Source organism: Cygnus atratus, chromosome 8, assembly GCF_013377495.2.
Source record: "Cygnus atratus isolate AKBS03 ecotype Queensland, Australia chromosome 8, CAtr_DNAZoo_HiC_assembly, whole genome shotgun sequence".
NCBI lineage: Eukaryota > Metazoa > Chordata > Aves > Anseriformes > Anatidae > Cygnus > Cygnus atratus.
In genome coordinates, this window is record NC_066369.1 from 20455743 (window position 1) to 20479731 (window position 23989).

The following is a 23989-nucleotide window of genomic DNA, read 5'->3' on the forward strand; positions in this document are numbered from 1 at the left end:
GACCTTGCCCTTTGCAAATCTGAGCAACAGATACCAACGTTAAAACACAAAACGTATTTGTTTTTCAAAGGACAGCACAAGAACTTTCCCCCAGTGCCAGACTCAGAGCAGCTGTACTCGCAGTTCTGAAGGCAAGCCACAGGCTTTCCGTTAGCGCAGGGCATTCAGCTCTCGGCCCGTAACAGCTCTCAGCAGGTGAACACATTTAACTGAAGAACAAATTTGGTCCTATCAAAGCCTACATGCATTGCTATTCTGCAGCAGTAAGGATTAGACACCTTCGTTATGTTCTGTGTTTCATTACCCCCACAGGAAGTTTTATCTCACAACTGGAGCTCAGTGTAGTGGTACCACGTGGAAAATAAACCTGGAAAAAATCAGCTCCTAAAACCAAGAAAAGAGACAACCCCTTGCTGTAAATAGAATGCAATTAAACCATTCTGATTAGTGTGATAGACAAGGGTCTTGCCAGCTGACCAGTTGCTCCTTGTGTCCCACCAATTAAAGCTGCATCATGCCTACAAGCCACAACAATCAGGTCAGAGTTTTCTTCATTTATTATGGTCTCTGTCTGAATTACTTTTTTTGACTTCCAAGACATCAAAACATCACTATCTGGCTTTTGGTGTTGAAAATTTATCAGTGCTGTGTACCATTTAACAGAAGCAGAATGAAACGGGTCCACAAAATTGGTTTAAAGTGGACAGCTGATCCCATTCCATTTCTTTTTCTCATATATAATTTATGTAACAGTTTTTTTGTTCTTGTTGGATTTTAAGAAGCAAATTCCAATTTTGAGATGACTGGTATCAAAACTGCTTCCATATCAAATTTTTCACATTAGATGTCAAGAGTTATGCAAATTCAAGTTTTAGTTATACAAACAAGTAATTTCACTGCATTATTTTATTTAATATACACAACTGCAGTTCATTTAGGCAATAGAAAGTTCACAGATATACTTACCCCAGCACATGATTTGACACATTTAGTTTGACAGAAACCAAAGAGTACAAAAGTGGAGTATAATAACCATTAAGAACACATAAAGAGTGAGAATATTACAACTAAATTACAAATAATATAAATATTTGATTCACGTATAATCTTTACACATTCAACATTTCTGATCTTAGGAGTACAGTTATAGAAGAAGATGGCTTTTAAATTTAGCTTGATCTTATTAGTGGAAAGTGGCATTCAAAACTATCAAAAAAGTTAGAGATTATAAACTAAATTCTCATTGTGATTATGAATTCACTAAAGTAGAACTGCACAAATATTATCATTGCCTTGGTGCAGCTCTGGCATTTGTTCTTCAGAGATGGTAGACTTGAAACTCTTAAGCTAGGTGGCAGGTTATCAACAGATATCCTTTATACGCCTTCAGGCTAAGGCGTATAAACATCAGCAAGGAGACAGCTATCTCCCACTGAAATTTATAACTGTCTTTGGAGTTAGGAAGGACAGAATATGCAAGTACTTTTTGGGAAAAGGCCTGAACGGACTCAAGAGATACCTGCACATTTCTCTCTTCTTCTCTCTTTTCCCCCATCCCTCCCTCCCTATTTTTTTCTTCCTTCATTCCCCTTCCTCCTCCCCTTTTTTTTTTTTTGGAAGTTCATATAAATAAAAATCTGAATGAAATATTTGTTGTTAATATCTCTCTGCACCCAGATACTGTAATTCTTATTTTGGATGGAAAAAAATCAGTCTGATTTCTGACCTGTTTCTATGGTCTTCTGAGAGCTCTGTGATGTCTTGTATCCCTTCAAGTCAGGAACACTTCCATTTGTTTAAACAGATAATATCAGGTACTTATCCATTTTCTAAGCATTTTGGTGTTTCATTAGACCCTTTTCATTCTTTCGTTAAAAGAAAAAAAAAAAGGCAGTTTTCATTTTTGACAGAAGATCAAGCTATTAAATTATTTGGAAACAATCTCACATCAACACTGTTGAATAATGTTTGGGTTGTACTTTGTTCAAGAACTTTTTATAAATATGAAAATCACTCACTTAAATAGACATTTACCTCTTTAAGAATGCGTGTTTCTGCTTTTCTGTGATGAATGTTAAGGTACCATTTTCCTAGACCAAACCACAGCAAACAGTTTCCTGTGACACATTACATCCCCAGGTAGTATATTTGCTGTGGAATATGCTATTTACTCTGTTACTTCTACTTCCAGCTACTCCTATTGATTCTGAACCCAATTTGACACCTTATTATTCAATATAATATAATATATATTTTATTCATAATATAATTTCATTCACAGACTTGCAAAAAGCTGTCAAAATGCAGATTTTTTTAGATCATGGGAGATAAGTGTGTTTAAGCTAAATGAGAGGGGTGAAAAAACCTTCACATTCTAGTATTGAAGACACACTCCAGTGAGACAAAAGTATAGCATAGTGCCAAGTTTAGCAACTTGAATGGCTGAAATAGAGCAGGAGCAGCAGCATTTGGAATTTCTGTTTTATTACACAGAGAAGTATACTTGTTTTTTTATAAACTATGACCAGTTGGCATTTCACACAAGTCATATGACACTTCCATAGTTTTTATATTTATATAATGAGTACGACCAAGGAGCAAAATGTTGGCTTCAGCAAAACCTATGGAATTAACACAAGCCCTCCTCTTCAAGTATCATCAGTTCAGGTTGTGTTCGCAACAAAAGTTGAAATGTTTCTAATCAAAGTTTGTTTCAGTATGCCAGATTATAACAACAAGTTCCTGAAGTATCTGAACATTTAGAATTGGAACTTAACATAGGCTAGATTCGTGTGGGCTGGCTTTGTGTATGGCAAAGCATACATAAACATAGTTTAAAAGGCTAAGCTGACTATGAAACATTGTTTCGGTTCACAGGAATTCAAGATTAGAGATCATTATTGTTTATTATCTTTAGCACAGTAAAGATGTTGCTGCAAGTTCCCTCATGCCACATTGCTGTGCTTCTATCGAAAATTAAGGGTTCCATATCCCCAGCCACCAGTTTTGCACGTGCACATAGATGGCCACAATTGCCAAAATTTTAAGTAGGAAACTGACCTCCTACAAGCAAGGGAGGAAGACTGAAATGCTTTTAGTTACAAAAACACTGCCTTTGATTCTGTTTCGTGATTAACAAAGCTCATGATACAACCTGACTCAAAAATGTATTTTGAAATGCTACATATGAACTAAGAATTATCCTCATCACCACCATACAAAGTCTTCACAGTTTTAGAAAAAGGAAAAGTTTTAAATTAATTGGTGAAACTAGCATAGCTTTTTGGATATAAACAAGTGCTCTCAAACAAACATCTTTGTGATTATTACACATTTTAAAACAAAATAAAGTAAAAAATGCATTCTGGAAGTCATTACTGCCCAAATGGTGCCCGCATTTCCTGCACCACTCTTTATTATACTGTAGTACAAAATGACTGCTTACACCCACACAAATGTAATTTCAGGGCAGTGGCAACAAGTTCAATTTTGTGAGTGTGATTACTTTATTGCACGTGTCACATGAATCAGAGACTGCATATACCCCTGTTGAAACACCTTCTAGATCTAGACACATAATGACTGAGACTCTGTAGTGAACATTTTGCACTATAAGACTTTAAAGTAAACTACTCCATCACCTTCACTTACAAATTATCTGTGGCAACAGTACAGCATTTCATAAATAAATTTTACCCAAATATTACAGAAAAAAGCTTTGGGATACATTAAATATAAATACAGTGACAGCTGAGCTGCAAATTTAATTTAGGTATATACAATAATATGCTCACCAGTTCTTTTCACAGATGTATGCTTAACCTCCCTGAGTCCTTTTCCTTACTTAGCGACATGGTACTTTTTCAGATGTTTGCTCAGTAACAGCAATGACAGCTTTGGGGTTAGAAAGAAAGGTGGGAAAGATTATGTCAAAGTGCACTCCATCTCATTTGTCATGTATTTTAAGCTTACTGTACTTTTGCTTCTACAAGCCCACTGGTCATGACATGCCCATGACCACTTACACAGGCACTGACATGTCTTAGTGAATCTGCTCCAAGATAGGCCATTAAAAGTTCAGTGCGTCGGATTAATAATTGCATAAGGTCTTCTGCCAAACTCTCCATAGTTGAGTATCGCACCTTTTCAAAATCAAAAATGTCTTTGAGGAAGAAAAGCACTTGATCCTAGTAGGGGAAAAAAGAAAAAAAATTACTTTTTTTTGTATTTACTTATTATTCTTGTATTTACTTACAAGAAGAGAAAAGCATGCAATGCTACCTATTTCTTTTAGACATTTCATAAAATCATCCGTTTATGTATTATTATAGTGCTTAGATACAAGTTCACTAAAACATATTTTACAAAACAGTTTTAAGCCTAAAAGCCTAGTCAATATGAAAATATTTTCATTATTATTATATATATACAAATATTTTTACTATTAGTCTTAATGAAAATGCAAATGTGTGCCTATAAGATCCTCATTTCTTTTAATCTGGAAGATTTTAATTCTTTTTTAAAATAAGGTAAGTGGTAGTTAAGAAAACATTGCAAACCTTGAAGAAGCAGCATAGGTCATAAAGGGAGTTCCTGGGGCCTAAAAAACCCCATGCCAAAACAGGGCTGATATGTTCACATATAGCATAGAAATGTGCAAAAAATCCATCAGGTACCTAGTGTTGTAAAAATCAGAGACAAAAGTTACACAGTAAACTTAGTATAAAACTCTATTACATAAAATTAGGTCTTCAGAAAAGCTTAAAACACCTACCACTTTAGGGCTGTGGTAACCTGAACTCCTTCAAATTATAGGCAACTGTACAGAGCAAGCGTCATGATTGTTTTAAGAGTGAGTTTGTTCGCTTGTTTTCTTAACTTTACTGGTATTTTGTATTTTAAATATTTTAAAATTAATAGGCATAAGGCCAACAAATCATGACCAATCTACTCTGCCCTTCTGTATGAGGGATCAGGTAAGAGGGAGGCTGCAATAGAGCTCCTGCAGCTGTTGAGGAAGACGCTACTTCAGGTAAGTAAAGGGACAGGAAGAATTTTATTTAGCTGTGGATGGTCAGGGACGTGGGATAGAGAATCTTAGCATAAGCAGGTAAGATACAAGATTAATGACCTTGGCCTGCAAAAATCCAAAGCATATGCGTGGACCCAGAAGTCAGACAATGTCACCATTGATTTTTTGGACCTATCCTAGTTTGAGAGTCTTTCAGCTAAGATTTTTTTTTTGCTAAAAAAATGGTATTAGGGCCCTATGAACTAAACCTCTCTGAGAGGCAGACTGTTCTCTAAACTTACATGTCTACGTTAATTAAGGATTAAGGGTTGATCTGTAATTAATTTTTCAAAAGCTACAAGGCAGAACTTCATATTCTGTGGAGCTGATCAGTAACTCTGCAAAGCAACTTACCTTCATTTGCTGTCTTTTCTGCTTCAGTACTGACCAACAGCTTGAAGCCACAGCCTAAATGTAAAAACAGCACGAAACCATGAATAAAAATAACTAATTGTGTAAGAAAATTGTACTTGTTATTTTGAAGTCTTTTTTGCGACGCTTTCTTTAGTTTAGTTCAAAAGTGATTCGGAACCCTTGACTTCTTTTTACAGTTTAACAGCAACATCTACTTAGTTTAACTGAGGACTAACTTATTATATACCAGAGGGCATGCTCAGACATCAGAAACTATTTTAGATATTAAATAGCATGTGAACACATTGAAATGTCCTTTTTCATTTTAGCAAAAACATTCTTGCAATAGCTTCAGATTCAGCTAAGCAGTTTTGTCCAAATATGGACCTGTGCAAAACAATATACCCATATCAGAATTAGGCTTTTTCCCCCCTCATAGCTTGTAAGGGAATTCTATCCTCATCTGTTTCTCCATCAGTACTGCAAGATAATTTACTACTCACAAAAAAATCATCCTATGTATTTTTCGTAGTGGCAGCTTTTAAATTATGATTACAAAACCCCCTGATATCACCCTTCAGGTGTGTAATTCAGTTGTACTGGAAGCTGAATTAGACTTTACACTAAAGGAGGGTGTAGTTTATTTGCTTTAAAATTAATGCTATTATCGAGATGAAATACATAGTCTTTATTCTGCAGGTGTTGGATTTATTCTCATTTTTACATTGCACTCTGAAATATAAAACACTGATCAACAGAAGAACAGTTTCAGCATATAAAGAAATTTTATATCAGAATGCTCACACCATTGTTATATTTGTCATACTGTCTACTTATTGTAACGTACTACAGAATCATGATTATGAAAATTAAACAAATACTTACTGTTTCTTTAAAAGAGGAATTTAGCCAACGGTTGTTTACTACATTCTGTATAGATATTGGTGGATTTTCTAAATCTTCAAACGAATCCATCAATATGAAGTCCAGAACAACATCATAAAAATTCAAGTTCTTTACCTGTATTAAATTAGAACATGATCTAAGTAACTTAGTTTTTCTTTTGGCAGTGGAATTCAACACGCACCATATGATAGCTCTATATTAACATGCAAATTTATCATTGTTGTTGATTTTTAATGGATATTGAAGACATTCATTAAAGTATCATTCTCCTGTCAGCAAAGGAGAAGTTGAAAAAAAAATCAAATGTTTTCTGGCACTAAACTATATTGGTAGATGCCATTTCTTTATTTCAGGAATGTTAAGCATAAAAAAGATGACTTTCCCACAATTCTGACATGCAAGAAACTATTTTTGGCTGCTACAGTTGGCATAATTAAGGGGGTAAAAACACTTCAAAAAATTCACACTCACTCCTCTAGCAGCAAGTTCCATTTCAGTATTATCCCAGTGATCTGTTTGTTCCAAAAAATAAATCATTTCATCAAAGACATCTTCAAATTTCTTTGGATTCTGCGAAGTAAAAGCAAGGAGTGTCAAGCAAACCTAACAAGAGAGATGGTTTATTTACACTGAAAAGTGAATTATGGTAGAAGTTACATTAGCAGTGAAACATTATTTAAAAAAGGCTTTTACCTTTCGTGCTCTCACAATTAAAGCAGACAAAATTTTTCTTCCACTTTCAGCAAGAAATATTCTGTTTGCTGTTTCTGAAAGAATTATCTGGAAAAGGTTTCAGAAAAAATAAACATGTTAATTCACAAATAATAGTAAGCGTCTTTTATTAGTTCAATCAAATTTAGTAAGTATTTCTTCATTACGACCATTAGAATGGTAGGGCAATAATCTTTGGTCCAAAGATTCCAAATTTTGCTAGTCACAAGACTGGGACTCCTTTGCAAACATATCACATTTTAGAATTATAGAAATGTAAACATAACAAAAATATATTTAATTACACGATGTATTATGAAAACACTCGCACAAGTACTGCATTGATAGTGGCATTTCAATATCACGTTTTAGGCTTAAGAATGCACACAGATCACTCTGCTTTCTATTTACCTGGAAAGCTTGTCGAATGCAATGAAGCTTAGCAAGAAAGTCACTGTCTCCTAGACATTCAAACATTTCAGTCCTGTATAAAATAGAACAGTTTTCAAAGATCATCAAAAAAAGAAATACAAGAAAATTTAGCCAAACCTAGTTCTTACTTTGAAAAAATACCTAGTATGAGAAACCTTTTTAAAACAAGTTCTATAGAGAATATTTGACTTAAACTTTTGCTTTTCTTGGAAATTAAGTAGACAAATTAATACCTTAACACTCTTGAGTAAATTTTGCCTTCTTCTGCTAAGTGCATAGCTTCTTCATACAACGGACAATGGCAAAGGGAATCTAGACCATAGGTATTACGAATTTCTCTATGCTCTGTGAGCTGAAAAAGAAATTAACATTCATTAAAGAGCTTGCTGAAATAAAGATATAAAAAATTAAGTCAAAGTTTTCCTGATCTTATAAGAAACTTTATCCTTTTCTGCATCTGCATAAAAAAAGGCGGTGACATTTAACTACTAAACAGAAGCGAGACACCATACTATTTAAAATGGCTGTTAATTTGTACCTTTCAAAATCTGAAATCTACAGTTTCAGGTTTCAACTTTCAAATGTTTATTTAATGAAATTTCATCAGTTTTCGTTTTAATTTGACTACTTAAATCTAGTGAGTCTTGGTGCAGTTCAAAAAAAAAAAACAAACAAAAAACTGTCAAGACACCGAAAGTACAGAATGACTGCATCATGCAAATCTTCAGGAAGCTGGAAATAGTAACATCCTCCCACCCTCGTTTTTGTTTTGCTGGTAAATCTGTCTGCTAGTTACAAAGCATAGTGCATGAAGCACAAGCTGCCAGCATTGTACTACAGGATCCCCAAAAGATTGTCATTATTAGCAGTTTTAATTCTGTGGTTATCATATAGATTAACATGAACTCATAGACACTTTTAGAGCAGCAAAAAACAAAAACAGATTAAGAAGTTAAAGGATGCAAATAATACAGAGAAATCCTGTTGTAAACAAAACAATGGCTAGCTACAATTTCCACTACAAACATTCCATCATATTATCAACAAACCAAAACCCAAAAAACAACCTAAAAAAAAAGGCATATGCTTCTCAAACTCATCTAGCTTGAAAGTATCTCCATTTAAAAAGGATTCATTTATTTGTTAGTTGTTTTGCTTGGAAGAACAGAGGAGGATAAGCTGAATTACAGTTCATGATTTACAGCTACTGAGACCAGAGATTTTATTCAGATTTAACAATATTAATGCTAGCAATAACTTGTTTTAGATTTACTAATTCAAAAAGCCAGTCTGAAAATTTATGTTCTTATTAAACAAAGAAAGCCCTGTAACTTTCATTTGAAAACATGTGTATTCCTATATAGGAAGGAATAATTTAACCAACTGGAAGGAACAAGAATATATCGATTTCTGATATATATTAATTTCTTATATATATATATATATACAAGCGCACACATATACAAATATTATACGCATGTATATATAGTGCAATAATTAGAACGGGTATATAAACATGAAAAAGTGAAAAATCTTTACTCCAGAATTTGTTTTTCTACGCTATGTTTAAGAAATGTTAACTATGGAACAATACAGGCATTTTCCAAAATAAAGACCAAAACAGAACACAAGCATACTAACTTACTTCTTACCTGATCCAGCTATAACTGAAGCTATAAAACATTCCATTTATCTTATCTCATTTGCAAAGCATGAGAAGAAATAGTTTGTGAAAACATATGCACTTTGTAAACAGCTGCCCCTCTCCTGGAGGTTATCGTTTCTGTGGTAAAAGGGATCACGTTAGTTTTCCCCAGTGAACTTCAGGTAAATAAGCTTCTTCAGATATTTAGGCAAATTGACTAACTTGGACTGAATTAGGACTCCAGTGATCACCACAGTTAGATGCACGTAACCTCCACCTGTTGCCAGCAAGGCTGAGATGAGAATGTCTTCAGGCCAGGAAGATGTCTGATCAGGGCCTTTGTGGTTACAGATTAACACAGAACCTCATACCTGGGAGTTCAGTGAGGCCCTTGGTTATCCATAGCTTCCTCTCATGCTAGCAGATGAAATAAAATAGCTGTGTTACTGTTGTAAGGTGTATTACTGAGCTCAAATTCTGAAAGCAGTTACATCAACTGGCTACCAAGCAAGAGAGAAGGGTATAAAGATTCTTCTGCTGAGACAGTTTTGACTACAGATTGAAGTTAGTCCCAACCAGGAACATTTGGACAAGGGGCACAAATTCCTCTCTCACTGACTTCTTTGAGTCAATGATATAAAAAGAGGAGTAAAGAATGAACAATACAAGCCAAAAAAAACAAAGACTAAAAACCACCTCTAACTTTAACTAGAAAAGGTGATTTCCAGATGAGTTCTGAAGATGCTTCGTAATGCTTTTGCAATCATCGCAAATTTTCTTTTGATGTTTTTGAGCATTTCAAAATATATAAATATATATATAGGTATAAATAATATATATATGAAGTATATAATAATAAAAAGCTTGCTTATATAAACATCCTTATTCAAACTAAAATTATTTGAAGATGCTCTCAGCATATATCCACATTTCTAACATAGCAGAGACCAGATATTAGAAGAATAGGCAGGTCATACTGAATATTTAACAACATGCAGAACATACACCATTTTCTAGATTAATAACTTCTCAAGCTGGCGTCAAAAGGAATATTAACTCTTTATTTACAGAGAAGAACTTATCCCTTTAAGAAAAAAGGTGTAGAGATGGATTAGTTTGAAATGAGATGGTTCACTCTAACTATTTTATATGAATTGGCACACAGGCTGCAATCAGATGCCTGCTTTTTACCCCACCATGCACCCCTGTGCACTGAGTAACTATTTCTATCAGGAGTTCACTATTTGTCAGAAGTTAGCAGACAGCCACAGTTCCCCACATCTTGCCATTACAAGTAAGTTGGACTTGTGCAAGTTCCTTGATTCCTTTCTTGCCATTCTGCAGAGAAGGCTCCTTTGAGCAGCCAGTGCCATTTTGAAACTCTTAACAGACTGCTAAGGATGGAAAAAGCGCCCAATGCGTACTGGTAGCTGAGAGTAACACAGAGGCTTGCGATGATGAAGCTGATGTCCAAATGTCTGCTACTTCCTCAGTGCCACATGGCGTTACGCGAAGAAGACTATGAGAATGAAGTCAAAGAAGGGAGGAGAAGATTAATCACTCTAAAGCAGCAGCCTGGTCTTGTAGCACTTTATTTCTCTCAGTTCAAGGCTCAAGAAAGAAACAGCAGCTGCTTGCAGCCAAGAATTAGCAGGCAGCAGCAACCACTGCCCAAGACATTTATGATGATCTGCTGTGGATACCCACCTTCATTATGTTGAAACAATACGAACATCTTCAAACTCCAAAAGCTGCAGTGATAGCTTGTGTCTCTGCACACTGTGCTGCACAACAGCTGCCAAAGATTACAACGTAGGTTGTTTGTGTTCAGATGCTAATTAATTTTCTATGGACAGTTGAGCTTTACAGATGCATCTGCTAGTAACAAAATGCTTAAACAATTGAAAAACATCAAACCTCTGGAGCTTGCAATAGTTTTTAAACTTGGTATTTCTTAACTGCTCTGGTCTAATGAACAGACTCAGTACTTTCATTTGCCAACCATGAGTTGTTTCTTAATAAACAGAAAAATTCTCAGCTGTGCTTGAAGATCTTGTTGACTACCAAAATAGCCACCTACATGAATCTAACAAAAATATGCAATGCTAGACATTTTAGGAATTCTTGCTTGCTCCCTGTAATAAAAAGGTAACTTTACTGGTGCAGTCAGCTTTCCTTACATTCTAAGAAACTATGCTTATCCTGTATTAAAAAGATCAATGAACTCTTTCTCTTGATATTTGTATCTTTAAAAATATATTTTTTTTTCTTCAGATAAGTAGCTGCAGGATAAGTGTGAAACATGTTTTCAGAGTTGGAGGATGTGATGGTGGTTACTAACTAACACATTTGAGATGGTACTGAATAAGTTTTTTTCTCACAGAAAATGCATTAAGTGTCCTTGTAACGTATACAGCTAAGTATACAAGGCAACCCTGATGATATATGAATTTCTCTCCCATTTTCTTCCAGACACCAGGAAGAATGCATCAGTTCATAATTTCAGTTGGAAATTATGGTGAATGTATTCAGAATATTTTTTTTTCTGAGTTATTGTCTTTGTTTATACTGTGTGCTAGGGCTGATCTAGTAGGCTAGGGCACGGTGCTATACAGAATGTTTTCTGTCTTACAATACTAGTTTGCTGTGCACTGCAACTTTAATAATTAATTCACTATATTGCATGAATCAATGGTAGTATTATTCCTTGCCAGGCAGAATAATTCTAGGCTGTATGCTGTGTTGGGTACATATGCTTTCACATACGTGGAGGTATTATGGCACAATAATGAGTTCAGTGTTAATACATGGGGTTGTTACAAATGTTACATATATTTTCTAAGAATTAAAAACAGTTTGGTATAGGCGGTCAGTGTACAGGAACACATTGGCTATTGAATGAAACTCCTCCTTGTCCTAGAACTAAAACCATTAAATATACTATGCAAGTAGTGACATAGCTAAGGCTTCAATCTGAGGACAAGGATCAACCCCAGATTTTTTGTTACTTTTTAAAGCTTTTAGAGCACCATTTAATAAGTTGTTGGCCTAAATTTCCTATTCATACCTATGCAGCAGACAATCATAGTTGTCCTTTGAGGGAAACAAAGGAATCTGGTTTGCGTTGAACATTCTTCACTGCCACACAGAAAAGTGCTGTACTAAAGATTTTAAGTCAAACTGCCCCTCCTCCCCCCTGAATCTTTTTAACTAGGACTACATATAGCAGGATGCAGAAGACAAATAATGGATAAAAACAGAACAACAACAAAAAAAAAGCACAGATGAAGTATGAAGCTTGAGGAATTTGTTAGAAAGTACACAGAACAGGAAGAATTTCTCAAAGTGGGACAGAGCTTTCTTACTGCCTGTGACGTCACCAACATTTGTTAGGAGCTGCAAAGTTTCTGGTGATGACAGGAAGGGGCAAGTTTTAATCCTGGATATTGTGTTTCACTGAATACCATGAAATCATTTCAGCTTGCTCAAACCAGTAGGCAATGGTTTGCAGCACTTCAGGTACAGGTTCTTCAAAGAAATAATATTAGCATTAGTGGTGGGAATGACTTTGGGGATAAGTTCTTTCCTCCCTTTCTCCATGTATTTTAAGACTATAATTTAAGGCACTTCCACACCTCACTGTTTTGTTAGAATGGGTAGCTCCTCACAACTTGCTATCCAGGGCATGGCAGTCTGCAGCACTGCTGTGTTACATTTTTTTTTTGAGGTAAAACAATAATCCACATCAACCTGGATGGATTACATGAACATGGGGGAAAGTGACCAGGATGAGAACAATGACTCCTGAGAAAAATCAAATTAGCAATTATGGTCACATTTCTGAAAGCAGTTAGAACACAGAAAGGTACGTCTTTATTTTTTGTAATGAAACAGGAAAAAACCTCACTTATAAATGCTATAGGAATACACATTATTATTTGCTAACATAATTCCCTTTGGTATTCCATATTTCAGGGAAGGAATAAAACACCTATTTGGAAGCCAGGAAAAAAGCAATCCTACCTTTCAGTGACAAAGCACTTTTGGAGCACGTTCTGAATGTAAAATTCAATTTCAGAATTGAAGGTTTTTGTGCCATTTATAAATAAGTTGAGGCATATGGAAACCACTGTTCTTTCCCTGTTATCAAAGCCTGTTCCTTCCTGCACTATTTTATTTCAACAGATTTGAACTGTGAAAGACAACCTTCCTAAAAAATTACTGGGAGGGTAGAGAGGGGGTGAATAGGGTTGAGCAGAGAAAGCACAGCTAAAGCTTTACTCAAGTCTTAAAGATTCCCTCTAAGCTTTGGACTGAGGCAATATTTTCACAAGGAAACCAATGTTTGTTTGATAATAGAGCTATAGATTCAGTTGCAATCAACGGATGAAAGTAAGACATGATAAATGCCTGTGCACTGACAATGGAGAGACAGCAATGTAACTCACTGTCAGGGAGAGCAGGAAAAGAAAAGAGGAAAGGTGGAAAAGAAGTCAGGAAAGAGAGGGTGGAGACCTTTATCTCGCACACTCGCTCCTGTATATTTGCCAAAGGTGGTAGCCATTTCAATCACACAGTAGGTGAGATAACAAGAATATGAAAAGAATATCGACTCTCATAAATGCAAGTTGATGGCAGGTAGGCTCAGATGGGGAAGAAAACACCGTTATTTGTCACAGTAAACAGTATCAACAACAAGGCAAATAGTTATGCTTACCATCCCTTCTGCAGTGGATCTGAGAAGCCTATGCATTCAGGAATGGAAGTCTGGCTGGGCTTGGGGATGGCAACTGTCTAAATCATCTTCATGAGGATTTGGACACCTGTATATTGTAGGTGTCCAGACTGACTCATGGAATTGTGCCATCAAGTGCATGATCCTCAGTACCCTCTTGACTATCAGCCATAGCCAAGATGAAGTCTTGGCATACCCTACTGCTCCTGTAGAGCTCATCAAAAGGGCATGTGATTCAACCTCTGCCAGTTGTCCCAGTTTTGTATATTTCTTTTCTTGAAAACTATTTTCCTATGTTTTGTCCTAATATGATGCAGCACAACATTCTTGTTGCCTCCTAAGCAGTGTCCCTATTGATTTCCATCAATGTAATCTACCTGTCTCTTGTCTTAGGATTCCCTGTATTTTTGCTTGTATCGCTCCAGAGGGCAGTGAACTAAATTTGAGATGACTGTGTGTGAGCACAGGAACATGGAAATAGCTTCCAGTTTCTAAAACCAAAGCCAGAAAAAATACTTAGTGTTGCTCCCTGGCACAGGATGCAATGCAGAAAGAAGATGAATAACTGTCAATATAGTTTGTGGCACGATGTGACCAGAAAAAACGCTACTACTGTGTGATTTCCCAGAAAGTGAAATTACCAATTGGTAAGTTCAAGTGGCAACACCATCAAACTTCAAGCTGCTTATGGTTTTGCTAATCTTCAGGACTCCTCCTAGAAGATTAATCTATTAAAATTCTTCAGTAAAGTCTGATGGAGGAGATCAGAGAGCACATTCTGTTGGTACATGCTAGAACAGCTGGAAAGGAAGAGAACATCTTTTTAACTTTCTTCTGGAAATAACACGTTGACAGAAAAGGCTTCGATGTACCAAAATGTGGAGACTATTTTCAGGATACATGAACACAAAAGAAAGGTCTAAGATTGTTGCAAATTTTGACTTGAACATTTCTTTAGCATATACTGAGACAATTCAGCTTCTGGATGGGATGATTACTCCCCAAAGGTGATACATCCTGTTTCTTTAAGCCAAGCAACATAAATGAGCATAATGGATTGTCCCCATCTTCACACACTTGCAAATACACTGGGAAAGTTCATGGGAGAGAAAAAAAAAAAAAAAGATACAAAGAGAACATACAAACTGTAATGGTTTACAGCTCCTCTCAAGAGTTGATAGTTGAAGCAAGCCAGAACTGTGGTCTCATCCAAATTACTGGAAGAAGTAACCAGCCTCTATAGACACTTTGTTAGTGACTTTCTTTGTTAGAAACGAATGCTAGGCATACTACCACAACTTAATGGGAATTACTAAGTCAAGGTAATTGTGTCATGGAAAAACAAACCATACAGTTGACAGTCAAAAGATAATTGCAAGCAATGCCTATGCAACTGTCTCTTTTTACAGCTGAGTTTAGCAGCTTAGTTGTAGTGCATATATGATAGTAATACCTAACACAGAATATATGTATTGAGACCAATTGCTTTCCTAGTAATTTGCAGAAGAGTGCTATTCAAGATCACTTCAGCTCCTGAGAGACTATGAAGTGAGATATTCCACATTTGAGTAAGTGTGTCACTGCATATAAGATTCTTTCAAATACGCCAATGGAGCTGTAGCAAATTAGAGCTAAAAGGCAATGTCCTGTTACCTGAAGATTATTTCTTTACGTATTCTTTGTGGTCTTATCGAAGAAGATGACGGAAAGTTAGATGACGTATACAATATACTAAAATATGTAGCTACCAATTTCTAAAAGTTTACTCTCAAAAACCTCAACTCCAAAAAAAGACAAAGCCTGTTTCATACATCTTTATATTACCTCAGACAACAGAAAAAAATGATTCCAATTTCATTCTTCAAACAATTAGGAAAAAAGGTTGTTTTTTTTGTTGTTTTGTTTTTTCTCCCCATAAGAGAAATATGCTTTGCTTAAAATGATTAGCAAGAAATTAAGATTCTTCATTTCACTGTTCAAACAGATCAATGAATCTTTCAAGAAGCAACCTTCAGAAGTCTTACCTCAGCTGTGGAAACGAAGGAGTCTGTTGATGCGATGCTTAGTGTATCTCGAAGGGCAAAATCATCCATATTATCCTTTACAGTAATATCTGTATTTTTATCTTTAAAATAAATAAAAAGATGAAGTAAGTTTTCTGATAGTCTAATAACTTGAAGTCTTTAAAGTGCTTTTCACGTACACTTTAATGTGTAAAGTACACTTTTCATGTACTTTTGGAAGTCACTACATTGTACTACTCTGAGTAGATACTCCTGTGATCTGCTGACATATATAAAGGTGAGTATATTTTTCTGTCTTTACAGTGGACTTGCAAACATCATCCACAATGGACAGAGAAAAAAAGATCTCTCTCAAAGATCTCTCTCACTAAATATCTTACTTTGCTATGTTGATCTAAATCCTTTTAGGTTTTTAACTTGGCTGTGTCATAATATAACAAAGGTGCAATGTTTTAGTAGCCAGGAAATATTATGCAAATAAAAGCTACTGATAAATAAAAAATAGGTTTCAGCTTCACTTGAACTTTGTTTCATAGTTTAGTTCTCATGGTTTTTTTTATTCGCTGGTTTTCCAGCAGAGCAAGAGAAGTTTTTGATCTTCAGTACATCCCTTTTTCCACTGAAGCAACACATCCAGAAGCACATCCTATATAGCACTACAACTATTACTGCCTTTAAAATAACTGATATTTTATACATAAAATCATCTACAATACAGTTTCTCTCAGTTTTCATTTATTTTATTCTCAGATTTCAACTGCTGCACGTATTGCTCGCATACATGTTATTTTTTTCTATATAGAAACACTTTCACAGAAGGATTAAATTCATAAGTCAGTAAGTCAGACTTTGGCTTGATGTGCCACATACTACATTCTCAGTAGAGCACAGGCATTTATTTTGGGTTACTTTACCTTCAGACATTACACATGTGTTGCTAAAAGTCTGTTTTATTTCCAACAGTCAGCAGCAACCAGCTACCCAATGTCATCCAGATCTGTTGCTATGGCAATACTTTTACAAAAAACACTATTACATAGCAAGTGGCCAAATGCCAATATACTGGAATGGTTTACTCATCAATTGAAACGCTACAATCCACATATCTTAACTATTATTTCGGTGGTTGTTATGGTTTTATTTGTTACGGACTTGGAATGACAGCTCAAAAATTGTACATAATAAGTATCTGTCTTTGAGACTATTCACTGAGGGAAAAAATTATTAAAAGTTTGGAGTAAGATTTTACTAGATGCTGCGACACGCCACTGAGTTAGGCAGCTTCCAACATGTAATCACAGCTCCACCAACATTCACAAGAAAAATCTCTGATTTCTCAGATCCTTCTTGATAGTTTATCCTTGCTTCTAACCTCTAAAAACCAAGAAGAAAAGTACAGCAGCATCCAAGCTGGTTGTGAAACAATCATAGACTGGAATCTGAAGAGCTGGAACACAAAACCAAACTGTAAAGCATTTGCTTGACATCTGGTAAAAGCGGACGGGTAACATGATGTTTCCTCCTTATTTCTAGCTCATAATTTGCGTTAGTATCTCTCTAATATTACATTAAATGATTTTCTAATATCACTTTTTCACATCAGCAGTTGCTGGAACTGCAATAACACTGTTAAACACTGGGCTGCACGGGGATGTACAGCCTGGTCATGGATTTTTCCACTGAACCTCTTGTTTTGGCTAAGTTCTTTTCCATACTAAATTTGCAATTAAAACAAGAGTATCTACATCTCAAGGTTAGAAAAGCTCTCTAGCACCTGGTTCAAGTGCAATCCAAAGAAATAATGTTTTTCTGACACTCCCAGTGTATAGGCAACATTTCCTTCATGAGAAGTAAACAGCTATATTCATAAGTAGCAATATAAATTAGAAACTCTCATAAGAGTAACAAGTGGGCCATACTGTTAATGATCTTACTGACGGCTTTACTCAAGATGCTAAGATAAGGACACAGCTCTCATGTACACCAAGTGCAGCTGTCAAGTAGTCTCATATATCAACCTATTTGCAATCTCAGAAAGTCTCTGTCACCCTCATAGGGATGTCCCAAACACAGTTAAGGCAGTAATTTCATAGGAACTTTATCATAGGAACTTTACATTGTACAACGGCCAGAAACCTCATGGTAGAAAAATGAAAACTTATTTTTTTAGTAATCGTTGCAAGAGTCATTTTGAACCTCACTAACAGTCTACTAACATGTCAGTGAGGGATTATATTTCTGATAAAATATTATTTTTGTCATTCTAAAAAGATTACCGAGTATGTAGCTAACTCCAAGATGATTCATTACACATACCTAGCTATAGGGATACAATTATAGGGGAGAAGGAGAAACAGCCAACCAACCAAACGACAACAAATCATGCCACAAACCAAATCATGCCACAAACTTACTTCATTATTCCACAGCAGGATAGGAAATGAAAAGAGTAAAAATTTGAGTTTTTTTTTTTTTTTTAAGTGAAATGAGTTTTTTTTTTTTCTTTTTTCCTCCAAGTGAAGAGCTGTGGTTTTTTAAATTTACTTTTATTTAAACTAAGGCTGCAATAGCTGACTGTGGTAGCATTAGTTGCTTAAAAAAAAAAATCAATAGAATATTAATAATTTACTTTTGCTAAGGTCATAGTTCCAATATTCCTAATATGGGCCTAGAATTTTCACTTAGATAAAATGTTTGTGTTTGCTGAATATGGAATACCTGTGTTTGCAAAAAAACACAAAAAACACTTCTCACTATTATAAAATGCACAACTTATGCATGTTATGACAAAATACTGATTCATAAAAGGTTGTTAATGTTACGTGAAATATTAATACATTTGGCAAGTGGTATGTCCATACAAATGAGAGTGTATCCAAATAAAACAACACAGCCTTGTCAGCTATTTCTGACTTTCTGGCTACCACCGCCCTAATACTCTATAATACCTTTTGCCTAGTAGATGCTTACCGATACCCGTACTGTGCAGAGAACACATTATTATGAAAACAGTAGGGTGAAAATTAAGTTACAGTTAGAGTACATACCATGCAAGTACCAGGAGAACATTCTTAGACATGAGAACATGAAAAAAGAGACAGCAGCACAATGAGAATCCCGGAATGAACAGCTGCAAGAGGAACCCACCCACCCGCGGCTGCATCTGCTCATACAGCCAGACCAAGTTCCTATGTAGTCTAATACCTTAAAGAAAGAAATACTAGCGAGTATGTGAGCTTCAAATATACTGTACTTATTTGAGAAGTCCAGGAGTTATTTACAGTTCGTTTATATTTGTAAAGAGAATGAAGTGGGGTTTCAGATGTGATACTGACAACAGTAATTGCCATAAAGACTCTAGGCTGTGGTGCTTTAAAATGCATAACTGGTTCTAAAGTTAGATTAAGGGTATTCAAAAATGCTAAGAATACAAAGTATGGCTAAAGCTTGTGAAAGTAAACCCAGCTTTATAAGATTATGCAAACAACTATGTATTCGAAACTAAGCAGGCTAAAAAAAATATCACATCTATTACAGAGTACTAATCTAGGATATTTATTTGTCTTTGTCTCTGGTAGATTCCTGTGGTATGACAGACCAAAAAATACACTTCTCAACTTGCAAAGCAGCATTTGACCTTAGAGATGGAATTGCATAGAAGTCAACTTTTTAGAATTCATTTGGGAAGTATGCATCTACAAACAACATTTTAAAATTCTGAATGTGTGTGTGTGTGTTATCTTCCCTACGACCCTGAATGAAACACAGCATGAGTTTGCAAGTGAGCTTTGCACTTATGTGCAGCAGTTAAAAAAGGAAAGCACTTTTCCCCTGGCAAAGAATTCACGGAGAGTTAAGGAATCTAGTTCTGAGTGTCACCGGTAAAGCCATGGCTTCCTATTATCCCCAGCCACCCACTTCAGTGGCGCATTAGTGCAGTAATACATCACAAGCAGGAAAGCAGGATGGGAAAGGAAAAGCACTTCTACAATGTAAGCCAGCCCCTTGATAGACTCTGGAGAGGAGTTAGCCTTGCAGAGGAATCCACTTATGAGAAGTCAGGGTACACCAACAGTAACACGTTCCCCATATTCTGCCAGGTTACCGCACAGACAGCCGCCGTGTTTTGTGCTAGTCACATCCCTCAGATGCGTGGCTTCATGCCTAGACAACGGAATTACAATAATCAAGTTCAGAGAGCACAGAAGCATGAATTACTATCTAATTCAATTACAAGAGAATGTGTCACTGTCTTATAGCTAGGTCACAAGCAGCACTGTGTTTTGTCAACACTGCTGCTGAAGCATCCAAAAGCAGCTTCATTTACATTTATAAATAGTCATAACTCTGACAGTGTTGACTGAATATTCTTTAAAAATTTGCCAGTCCTACTAAGTAGCTACTAATGTATTACATGAAGTCTTCCACCATGCACCTAGAAAGCACTGAATTTTACTTCAAGCCATGCTTATAAAAGGAAACCAGCCTCAACCTTCAGATGGCACCTTCCAATGGCTGGGTCACTCGGCAAGCAGTTACAAAAGGCTGGCCAAGGATGGAGCAGGGTGACCACACCGACCACTCCTGATTTAACACTTACTGTTAAGTTACTCATTTACAATTCCCCAATAACACAAATATCCAGATTTAAGAAAGTGCTTATAGCTGGGGGCATCTCAATTTATTGTATATAAACAAAGCTGTTATCGCCTCAAGCACAAAAACATATTTTAGCTTAGAGTCTTTTAAAAATATCGAACTAAATCTCATACTCTCCCAGTCCGCCAGTCACCAGTAAAACATCTCATCATTCTTTGTCAGGACTGCTCTGATGTGAACCAAAATGCACTAAGCAAGAACTACTCAGGCATTTGTTTAAAGGGAAACAAATCCTGCTCCAGTGCTTTCTGACTGTCGGGCCTGACTGCCAGTACGTGTCCCCACCTCCAGCAGGCCCCGCTGCAAACACACCGCTTCTGCTCCCCAGCATTTCACTAGGAGCTCAGCTACCAGAGCAGTGGTTTAACGGAACGGAACAACTGGGGAACACAGAGCATGGGACAGCACTGAGTAGTCAGTTTTACCTTCCTCCTAGCACTCGTAGATCTTCACAGACTTTTAAGGTAAGCTTTGGCTAAGCTAACTGCTGAGCCTTCCCATTATACCCTTCTTAACAAACACTCCAGTAGTTTTCATGCACAGAACAACTGCCTGGAAAAAGATGCAACTTGCTTAAAATAACCTTATCATCTTTAGAAGATTTTCCACATACTTTAATGGCAATTTCTGGGATGTTTGAAATAATATGGTTATTTTCGGACCTTCACGATACTGACTTTGTCCATAAAGTTATATTATCTGCTGACCACCACATGCTTAACAAAGTATGAAACAGAACAACATGGCTGCTGCTCTCATATTTTCAAACTGTAAAATCAAGCACCTTGAATGCTCTCATCCAGTGAAGGGAAACAGCACACATAGACTACAATGATTACTAATGCACAAGCTAAGTAAACATCAAGTGTACCTTGGAAAAGAATGTTAGTATAATTTATTTCCTGTAGTCCATCAGACACAGATACATTAACAAGCTCAAGAGTATTAGGAAATATTATGTAGTTCTGATATTCTGGAACGCTGATAAAAGATTCTTTCAAGATTTAAATCTGCTAAACAAGTCTTCCACAAATTCGATAACTGAACTGGAATAGTTCTGATGGTTGCCAGAAATATGATTTTGTTGCAAAGAATGTGACCTGTGAAAACTGCTTCTGAATCATTATGGCATGCTTTACTTTAAGACCCAAATTTCAAAATAGAAAGGCCTCAGCATTAGGAATTCTCCAATTCAAACCTCAAAGAAGAGGCAAGATAAATACTCTTGGTGCTAGATTATTCAAAACTGAATTTTAATAAAATACAGCAGCATCTAATGTATAATTGATAATGTGAACTAATACATCATATGTGCTGACAGCTTCGAAATCAGCTTAGCAAAAACAAAGTAAATATATGCCTATATTCACTTTCTTGATTTCCTGCTCTGACTCTGCGTGATGCAGACAAATGAACCTGACACAGATTTGAGATGTATATTATGTATAAACTACATGTCACTGTTAGGTTTCTCCCCATCATATAGGTTCTTATTTCTTTGAAAATGTAAACTTTGATTATTTGTAACTGCATATTATAGGTTTCAACATTTTTAATGGTTACACTTTTCTGTAAATTCTTTTCTTTGCCATAAAGCTAAAAATCAATGCATCTGGATTAAATGCCTATCCTTTATATAACAATTTGATTTCTGACCACCCTCCTGTTTTGAAGTAATAATTTGGATAACAATCAGCCTCTGGACTTATATTTGATTAAGAAGAAAAGATTTGGCAATCAAGTTTGCTCAGCTGTCTAAGCTGTCTCAGAGTCTGTTTAGATGGATGTGCAACACACAGCCGTCACTTCATCCTTTTTATCAGACTACTCTCTTCTCCTGTAGTTCGGAAAGCATAACATCTATCTTGGTCATAGCAAAGTCTAGTTTGAATTCACATGATGCTTATTTTAAAACGTAGGCTGTCCACTGGAGATTTATAGCACAGCACTGTGAAGACTGCCAGATGCCTTAGTCATCAGATTTGAACGTCACTGCCTTTTCTTAGTTCTTCACATCCTGAAAACAAGCACAACCTGCCACTATTTTTGCACATGCACTTTCTACTGACAATAGAATGGTCTGTTCAGTCACATACAGCGTGATAGCACATTAACTCTCTGTGATGCAGAGCAAATTCAAAATGCAGTATCATATTTAAAAGAAAAGGAAGTACAAGATTAATTTTGAGGCTTACACATCTGGAATTAGCTCCTTGAATATGTTTCCTACATCAGAGGCTTCCATAAGCAGGTTAAGTAGAAAAGTCTTCTCACAAGATTTGAGAGAGGAATCTCAAAGGTAAATGAACTTATCCCTTTGTGCTCTGTTCTAGCACACCTATGTAAATCTAATAAACACCAGTGAGCACTAATAGCATGATATTTGGACAAGTTCATTACTATTGGTACCCCCTGCTTCTTTCCAACACCATTTTGGCTTCCCCACAATGTTGCTCTTGATAAGAAGAAGAGACAGTAGGAACAGTCAGTGAAAAAGTACAAAAATAGACAGCAACCGTTGCTCAGCACCTGAAACTTTTTGCTTTGTAAAGTTCCTTAAGTAGTTATATAAAAAAAGGAAAGAGTAAACAGTTTAGTAAGCTAGCATATGGACTACTTTGTTCAACATAGTACAAGAGCACAGGATCATCAAGCACATCCATGAATATCAGTTCTCTTTGAAGAAACGTTTTAAACACAGGATTACTGGAAAGGTTTTTTCTTTAGCCAGTGTTTTACGCTTCAGGGATGTTCACATTTCAAAGTAAGAGAGACAGACTGACAAAAGGAACCTACATATTCATTTGCTCTTGCATTGCAAAAAAAGCGTACTGCGTAACAGTTGGTAATAACCTATTTTAAAAGAATGAAACACTCTACTCCTGAAAAACAGTTATGTTAATATGCACGTCATGCAGCCTGCAGGCATGAAGACAGTGATAAGAAAGATAGGTAGGTACCTTTTTATCTCAGGAATTAATAGGAAGATAGAAAGACAGAACCAACTATTCAACCGTTGACACTCAGCAAACTAAGCGTTAATCAGAAGATGTAAATATATATATATTTTTTTGATTTGGACTAAATACAATCTCCATTTTGAATACAGAATGTGGGTAATAGATTTGACACAGGCAAACTCTGCAGGGACAGCAGAGTAATCCTAGTTGTCACTTGAATTTCAGGGCAGAACAGTCTTACAGTATTCTGCAGACTCCAGAGAGGCCACTCTGGAATGTGACCGGCTTCTGCAAACCCAGCTGCACACAGCATACACTTTAGGAATCCAAATTCATAAGAAACATGCATAACTTTAAACAATAAGACATAAAGAATATCTTAAGTGCCCTACTGATGGGGGCCTGCTTGCCTTCCACTTGTCCTTGACAGTAGGAAAGAATGAGACAAGGATCCTTAAAAGTTAGTTCTGAATGGAGTTCTTTCTCTGAGCC

At 36.0% G+C, this 23989-nt stretch overlaps 1 protein-coding gene across 5 annotated transcripts in view; it reads right to left on the minus strand.

Moving 5' to 3' along the window:
- Positions 1-35: 35 nt before the first annotated feature.
- MIGA1 (mitoguardin 1) overlaps positions 36-23989 on the minus strand; it is a 42314-nt gene continuing 18360 nt past the window's right edge. For 2 of the 5 annotated variants that reach the window (XM_035538207.2, XM_035538209.2), the window contains exons 8-16: positions 15879-15979; positions 7708-7826; positions 7454-7526; positions 7025-7111; positions 6803-6901; positions 6311-6445; positions 5426-5479; positions 4560-4676; positions 909-4187 (exon numbers count right to left, since the gene is read on the minus strand). In XM_035538207.2, coding sequence (XP_035394100.1) covers positions 3969-4187; positions 4560-4676; positions 5426-5479; positions 6311-6445; positions 6803-6901; positions 7025-7111; positions 7454-7526; positions 7708-7826; positions 15879-15979 — 1004 coding nt within the window. In that variant the 3' untranslated portion in view covers positions 909-3968. Of the gene's footprint in view, positions 385-908; positions 4188-4559; positions 4677-5425; positions 5480-6310; positions 6446-6802; positions 6902-7024; positions 7112-7453; positions 7527-7707; positions 7827-15878; positions 15980-23989 lie in introns of those variants that run through there. The other 3 variants (XR_004777320.2, XM_035538211.2, XM_035538210.2) reach the window with 3 other exon arrangements.